Here is an 8709-nt window from a genome sequence, read left to right on the forward strand (position 1 = left end):
CATAACATTAAACATGTTAACAACAGAAAAGCCATATTAAACGCAGACTACTTTAGACCCGGAAGTAGGATTCGTCACGTCATCACTGAACAACCGGATAGACAGCCCCTTCATCCTGACACTCTCAGTGCCTAATAAATAACTGAGCTCCATATATACTGGATCAGAGGTCAGTCTACAAAGGTGCATTATGAAACCCACGGGTCACGATCCTTCTGATGACTAGCAGCCGCTAATCAATGCTGTGTGACTTCATAAACACGTTGAGCCTGAGTGCTCAGTCACTCAGTAGCAAACTAACAAACACTTGGTCCTTCAGTGCCTGTAAAAACATGAACTTCTGCAAATTAAGCCACTACCCTTTGTGCTTTGACAGCAACAGGAAATAAATCACAGTTTCAGTTAGCTGGTTCACGTGCATTTGCAGGACTTGGGATGGTACCGAGACAGTTTACGGTGAGACAAACAGTGACAACACAAGGACGTGTGAGTTGTGTGTCCAGGACTCCAATATTTACAAAATACAAAGTTCAATGAGTTTTCTTCACAGAGGAAAATTCTCAGTGACTCAGCTGATGTCCATCAACCATCCTCGGTTCTCTGACTGTTTCACATGTGGGATTTACAACAAAGTTCAAGCTTTAAAATCATTTTGTTACATTTCCTTCTCTTCTGTGTTGTACTTAACATCTTTTATTGTTAATTCCATCACATATGAACATTCAGTCACAAATGAATTCTTCATGTTTCACTCAGTTAATACTGTTTTACTTCAGTTACATTTTCACTCACTTTTTGTCTTCAAAACTTCTTTTTTCAGTCATAATATACTCAGCTTAATTTCTTTTATTAAATCATATATTAAAATACTGTCTCTGAATATTTGTTTATTGTTCTGACCAAGCACTACAGCCCTCAGATTCTCACTGGTACAACGAACCCCACCACAGAAGCACATACAACACAAACCCATCACAGGAAAAGGTCAGATATTAATTACTCAAACTGCATTTCTCATCCATCATATTAATTAGACTTACTTTGATTATATCTTTGATTAAGAATAAAGCTGATTTACTATTAGTAAAAGCACATATAGAGAAACTGTGTTCAAACACGTTGTGTCACTGTAACCTTAAGAGGCTGGAGGTTAAGACCTTTTACTCTCGCCGTTGTAATCAGAGGTAAACTTTTAATCCCACATTTCTTAACAAAATAATCAGTGCAAAGGAAACCTTTGCCTGTTCTCGTTCATACGACTTCTATAAAACAACGGTGCCAGAACACACTGTGGCCATGAAACATTCATCTTTCATGGCCACAGTGCAGTTGTAGTTTTAATGTGACGGAGATCTGATGTCACGTTGTTAAGGAGAGACAAGCGTAACACATTGATTCAACTCCTGCATCAGATCTACATCATAACGTCACATTTCACTGCATGTTGTACTTGAATACCCACATGGAAAAGATCTATAAATCTTCTAAAGTTTGTATGTGTCGTGTGTGAATCTTGTATGAAAAGCATACAAGAGTGAAAACTTGAAAAATTATATAAATGAAACTTGTATGTTTTGGATACTAAAACAATAAATGAAAGTGGCCACTTTCATGAGTAGATCACATAAGCCTTCTATGATTCACTATTTGAAGTAGGCCACATCTGATGCAAGTCTTTTATAAGTTTTTTCTATTTCTTTTCCATATGGGTAACTATGCACCAGAACCCCATTTAGCTCTGCGTTGCAACCTTCTACATAACCTGATGTACACTTCCTGAGAAATTTAACTACACATCTGCTCGATGCATACCACAACAACTCGAACGGCATGGAAGATTGCAGCCTAGGGAAAAAACACGTTTCTGGTTACTACCTAAGTTAGGACATAAATTTCTTGCAGCCGTCCTTTTATGTTTACAGTGATACAAAGTGTTAGAGTAGAGTTCATCTGCTTTTTCTCTTCTTTAAACTTCTGCAGGACGGTCAAAGCAAAGAGGTTATTAACAGAATATAGGAGGTACTGTGGGAACGCAGTGGGGTAAATGCAGACACACAAACTTCACACAGGATGAAAGACTCGGGAGGATCAGACAGATTCTCCTGAGTCTGCAAACAGAACATGGAATTAAAAACTAAAGACTGACATGACAAAGGAAATACAAAATAATAAAAAGTTGCTGCACACTATCCTTCACTGTCCCACTTTATGCAACTACAATATTAAGCATACAAATGATTATTTCATGCATATTTCATTTATTCTTCAAAATTACGAAGTTAAGAGCATTTCTAGAGCTTCTCTACTTCACACCTTTTACAGTTTAATGTGGGTAGTCTGTGACTCACAGTGGCATTCTCCCATCATCTACAAAACTAAGAACAGCTGGGTTATCTTCTACAGACTCGTTTGACTTGACTGAACTCATCCTCATCGTCCCGTTGTCAGTCTCCTGGCAGTTCTCCACATATCGGTGCAAAGTGCTGTAGTAGGTATCTTTGGAGGTGAACTTGTAGAGAGAGGAGATCTTCTCCCAGTCTCGGTTGGATGGTGTGATGACATTTTCAGGTGGTGTCTTTTCAAAGAAGGTCTTTAGGTTTCTCTCAGCAAACGCTTTGGCGTGCTTAGCCGTATAGGAATCAAGTAGATTGCTCTCCTCATGCACATACGCCTTCCAGAACTGCAGCTGCAGGTAGCTAATAGGGGAGGAGCACCGAGCCACACAGGTGAGCACCAGGTTTGTCAACATGATGAGAGTGATGAGCATCCAACCGAGAATCTATGGACAGTATTTATAGTAAATAGTAAACAGGTAATAGAGGTAATAAAAGCAGTTTAACCGTTTAGTCACACACCAGGAAATGAAAGTCAAAAAAAATAACAAGGGAACAACGTTTCTGAAGTTCTTTAGGTCAACGGCTACAAATGAAAACAGAACACTGGTACATTTTGTCATTAAATATCAGTATCACATTTCTATGTGTATTGTGTTTATACTGTTACACTTTTAATTCACTGATAAGCACAAAAACACACTCATGAACTCAACATGATCCACTAAACTCATCATGCAAACCATGTGATCCAGTAAAATGATGATCAGACTAATTATCCCATGAATGTATCAACTTAACCATGATCTTCCAGACTAATCGTGTAATAAAAGTCTCAACCTGCTGAAATGGTGAATTGACTGGTTCTACTGTAGCACATTTCTCCTCTAGCTGAACACAACATATACAACCTACGTACCTACTGTTGTACTGTCTTACTTTAATGGAAGCATCAGAGAGCCGCTTGGTTTAGTATCTTGCCCGAGAATATTTGGCACGCAGATTGGAGCAGCCAGGGATCGGAACAAAAACAATCTGTTAAGTGGAAGAAGTGGCTACAGCCATCCCATGATCATCCAAACTTTGTTATACAGACAAATTACCATCCAGACTTATCCATGAAAACATCATCAAACTGTTATCCTCCATCTATCCATTTGGGTGGAAGGTTGGGGGTCACGGATGATTTTCACCCACCCCAGGTGCACTTTTGTGCAGCCCTACATCACCTAGCTGCATGTTGCTGGAAGCACATGATGACAGCAGAGTTCACCCAGAATGGGAGAACTGTGAAAACAATTCAAAGATTAAATAAATAATAATACAGCATGAAAACCATAGACAGTGGCTGCAGTGCACTCATTCAGTTTCCGTTCGGCTCTTTGTACTTCACTCTTCTCGACAGCTTGCTGACTGACAACAGCACAAGCATCGGAAGTATTTACTTCAAAACTGCAACTCCTTCCTTGCTAACTACTGCACATGCTCCACTAGGGTGACCAACCGTCCTCTTTTCCCCGGACATGTCCTCTTTTCACGTTCTGTCCGGGATGTCTGGGAGGATGTTCGAGATTGATGAAAATGTCCGGGTTTCCTACAGAGGACCCACATGTGTGACGTCACGCCCGAGCTGCAGCTTTGTGAGTTGTTCTGCGCTCACAGACAGACAGTGCGCAGCAGCCTGGTGATTTTAAAAAGATGCCAAAGTGCAACTGCAGCTTTTCAGACGACTGCAAAAGTTATTTCCCTCGTACTGTCCTGGTACTGCTAAGTTTTCTTATATGAGGCCTTATTTCTGTACCATTATTTAATTCCAGAGGTTTTTAAGTTATTTTTTGCCCTTTTTGACTTGTAAAAGTTCTTCATGACTGGGCCAAGTGTCCTCTTCATTGGAAATCAAAATATGGTCACCCTACGCTCCACAACCCGGGAAAAGTTCAAATCAAAGCAAGTGGGAACAGTTTGGGAGCAGAAGGTTGTTAAGCTAACAAATCCTCAGAGCTACCAGTTGCAGAACTGCTTTTCTGCACCCTTAATATCAAGAGTAAGTCATGGAAGTGTTTAAATATTGACCTGGGTGTATTTAGTTCTGTAGGTGTCACGATCTTGGGTCTTTTGACCCAGCATTTTGAGTTTTAGTTTATGGGTTATGTTTAAGCCCTTCGGGTTTTCTAAGTTCATTTTTATCATGCCTAGGTTGTTATAGTTTGTTATTAGATTCCCTTGTGTCTTCCACCCCTGTTAAGTCTCCCTTGCCCTTCATGTGTTTCATGTCGGTGTCTTATGTTTCCTGTTTTATTTTGAAGAGGTCTTGTGTTCCTGTGTTCGTTGTGTTTAGTTTTACTCTTCCACTGTGACGTCGTTATGTTCTTGTGTGTCAGCTGTTCTGCCGTGTGGTCCCACTTCTCTCGTTAGCCTCCTGTTTAGGTTATTGCTTAGCTTGCATTGTTTTCGCCCTTATTTTGTACTGTTCTGTCTGCTTTAATAAACGGCTCATTATCAGTTGAGTTTGATAATGTCTGCACCTGGGTCCACTCCTCACACTCTGCAAACTGTGACATTAGGAGTGATGAGTAAATCTAGTCATTAAACTTTTCTAGTTAACAAAGCTAGTTCAACCCTGCGCTGTGTTGTTTTGTGTTCAGTATAGTGCAGGTACATGTTGCTGTCTCAGAGTGCTCACACAGAGAAACACTGACTATGTGTCGAAATCTGTCTGTGTTCTACTGTTAGCCTCTGTGTGGCCAGTGTTAAGAGCTTCATTTAGCACAGTGGTTCCCAAACTTTTTTGCTGGGCCCCCCTTGTTTTACAAGAAAAATGTTGCCCCCCCCCCCCCCCACGCACACATCCTCTAACCACACACCCCCATATTTTGCGCCATTGTGGTTTATTTCACACCACAAACATTTAGTAAATAATTAAGCAAATAAAAGTAATCTGCAATAAATTACAGGTAGCAATGAAATAAACTACTAACTCTTTTACGTCCACATCTACACGGGTATTTTTGAAAACACAGCTGTTTCATCCATGTAAACAGTGTTTCGAATCACCGAGAACTGAGTTCGTCACGCAACGTCAGAGGTATGTGCCTTTTTCCACGTCACGCTGTGGCCACGTTATTGTTTACATGGGATGAACTGCAGAATGGCAGATAGAGACAAAATACTGTTAATCTGACTGTCTGCAGGTTTACACGCAGTTACTGTCCCTCTGTTTACAAAGGCAGAGGCGTCACGGTGGGATTATTTTACGTGTAGTTGTTTTTTTTGTGTAATAATGTTCAACATTGCTATCAAATCAAAAAAAATCCTCTCTGTGCAAAATGGGTTTAAAAACATAAACAGCTGTTGGATCCTGTTTGTCTGTGATTTGAACCGAGGGAACAAATCGTGTCAGGATCAGCCTGATATTATTTGTATCCTGCTGTAACTTTACTGTATAAAGAGCAAACATCTCCAACATGTCAGGAGCAGTTAGTCATTACAACAAGTGCTTGTGAACTAAAGATCAAGAATGTGGGATCCTGTTTGTCCGTGATTTGAAGAGCCCAGCGCTGCTCCTGACGCAGGGAAACCAGTCCTGCAGGGAGACCTACCTCAGCACCTGTGCAGGTGAAGCCAAAGGGAAGATTTGCTTCACCAGGTTTTCTAGTCTTTGGCTTAGAATGAAGTTGGTTTGGAAACATATTCAGCGATGCTTCATCTCCTGCTTTGCGTTTCTGTAGGCGCAGCGTATTGCTTTTTTCCCTCCCTTTTCATACCGCGCCCCCCCTGCCATGGCTCTGCACCCCCCCCCAGGGGGCGGGCCCCACACTTTGGGAAGGTCTGATTTAGCAGATGTTAGCCAGTCCTCAGCTAACAACTGTTAGCAGGTTTAATTCACCTGAGAGATAGCTGCTTTCCACTATCACAGTAGAACTCGTTTCACAAGCTGGGATAGCAGTGCTTTTGTTGTTTTTTGTATAAAACGTCGAGTTAGCACATTAGTTTTGCTGTAGTTATTTTGCCATTATTATTCTCATTGTACAACTGTATAGTGACATTAAAGGCATTCTAGTCTATTCAATATCTAACTGATTGCTTTAATACATTCCTGTTTTCCCTCCTGTGACTGGTTAATACCACTAAATAACTGAAGCATTTGAAATTCTGTGTGTTACAGTTGAAATATAAGCAGAATTTGACTAAAGGTCAAAGGTCACTCTTTTGAGGATGCCAATGTTCACATTTTGGACAGAGAAGACAGACAGTGTGAAAGAAGCATCTGTGTCCACTGTGAACAGACATCTTATTCTGCTGGGTGTGGTGGGAGGGTTAGCTTACTGCACGGTGTCCTGCAGGTTTTAGACGTGTCCTTGATCCATCACAGCTGATTTAAGTGGCTAAATCACCTCCTCAACATGTCCTGAAGTTCTCCAGAGGCCTGGTAATAAACTCATCATGTGATTCAGGTGTGTTGACCCAGGGTGAGATCTAAAACCTGCAGGACACCGGCCCTCGAGGTCTGGAGTTGGACACCCCTGACTATTAAACCCAAGTAAGCAAGTGTCACAGTCATGCAGACTTAGTGTTAGTGTGGAAGACCCAAATGTAGACATGCCAGGGTGCGTCCAACAAAAAATGAGCTGTTTATGATGCTGAGAAAACGAGAAGTGAAATCTAAACAAACACACACGTGTGTATTTATATCCTTGTGGGGACGCCTAATTGACACAATGCTTTCCCTAGTCGCTTACCCTAACCCTAACACACACACACACACACGCACACACACACACACACAAAACACACACACACACAAAACACCAACCAAACCACAAATCGAATTTCAAAATAATGACTAGAAAAAACCCAAAACCTACAAAACACTGGGTCAAATGACGTTTGATGGTAAAGCAGATCATAGCAGATTGTATAAACAGGAGCGTAAAGCTCTGAGAGAACATGAACTAACTCCTGAACACAACTGGGAACCACTGCAGAATTAAGTAACACAAATAATAACATTAAAAATATGATAAACAATGCCAATGAAAATCAAAGCATTTACACCGTAGGCATCTCTAGCTGTTCTATTGAGCAAATAACTTTCAGTTTGCTGATAGTTTGTAGATAAAAAACCCAAACAGATCTAAAGAACTCTTTCACATGAGTGTGAAAGCAGCAGAGCATTTTACGTACCTGAGACTCAGCTCGGAGATTAAGCAGAACATCTTCTCTCGCAGCCTGAGGTACACTAATGCTTTTCCCACACGGGAACCGGTGCAGCTCCTTCTCACACTGGATCTCAGAGTTCCTATCTCTGCACACGTGTTTGTTGTAAATGCTCACATTGGTACCTGTCATGGCGCACTCGTAGTAGTTTCCATTGAGTAAAGCTACAGCTATCCAAGTAGAAGGCGCAACAAGCGCAAAGGTGCCGATCTGACAGAGGACCACACCAGCGGCAACCAGCTTCTTGCAGCACAAAAGCTTGTCCGTACGCCGGCACAGACCCGTCAGCAGCTTCCACGTTTTCTTACTGAGGATGTAACCCAGCAGCAGCAGAGCCAGAGCTGGCACCAGCAGGAACACTATCCCATAGACAAAGTTCAGCTCGTTGCAGGGACACTTAAATACCACTGCAGAGAATATCTGCTCTCCTCCCGCTGTCAACAGAGCTATCAGGCCAAAACCAAGGTTGGTCTGTTTGCCTGCAATGTTCAGAACAGTCTTAAACTTGTCCATCTTCAACTGCTGCGTAAATAAGCGACCGCTGAGAAACAACGTCTGTTTCACTTCCAGCTTCAACGTTAGCTGCACCGCTGAGTCCTCTACCACTTCCTCTTTGAAAAATAGCACACGAGATGACAGTGACTGCTCTTCCTGCATTATAGGGCCCCTTGTTTACACCTGCATAAAGATAAGATAAGATAAGATGACCTTTATTAGTTTCACAGGTGGGAAATTTGTTTTGTTACAGCAAAAGTGCAAAATTATGTAGCAGAAATTAGAAAACACTGGAGCAGATTTCACCAAATAAAGTGAAAACAAAGCAGGCTCTGTAAGATCCAGCACTGTTGTAACAGGACATAAATGTCAAACGTTACTTTTGGTTAAAAGGAAATCCCAGTCAGCATATGAGAGTCTACTAAACAGCAATTCCATTTCCACCTTTGCAGAAAGTAATAAAGAACAAGTTGAATTATACTTTTTATTGAGGAAAGTACAAAGGGAATGTATCACATTTCCAAAAATCTGATTTATTGATTAATTTACTTAATATATGTTCTTTTTGAATTTGCTATTTTAATCCAAACTTGAGAGAGAGAGAGCCCTGCGGCCACCTGACTAACAAACTAGGCCCGGTGAGTGAATCTTTGAAGTTCAGGAA

The 8709-nt window shown here is 41.2% G+C and overlaps 1 protein-coding gene across 1 annotated transcript; it reads right to left on the reverse strand.

Moving 5' to 3' along the window:
• Positions 1–1587: 1587 nt before the first annotated feature.
• Positions 1588–8091, reverse strand: calhm6 (calcium homeostasis modulator family member 6). The gene is made up of 2 exons (XM_026184491.1): positions 7518–8091; positions 1588–2779 (listed from the first exon to the last, which is right to left on the reverse strand). The coding sequence occupies exons 1-2, from the start codon at positions 8061–8063 to the stop codon at positions 2345–2347; spliced, it is 981 nt and encodes a 326-aa protein (XP_026040276.1). The 5' UTR covers positions 8064–8091; the 3' UTR covers positions 1588–2344.
• Between the last annotated feature and the right edge of the window lie 618 nt (positions 8092–8709).

This window comes from Astatotilapia calliptera, chromosome 11 (genome assembly GCF_900246225.1).
Source record: "Astatotilapia calliptera chromosome 11, fAstCal1.2, whole genome shotgun sequence".
In the NCBI taxonomy this organism is placed as follows: Eukaryota; Metazoa; Chordata; class Actinopteri; order Cichliformes; family Cichlidae; genus Astatotilapia; species Astatotilapia calliptera.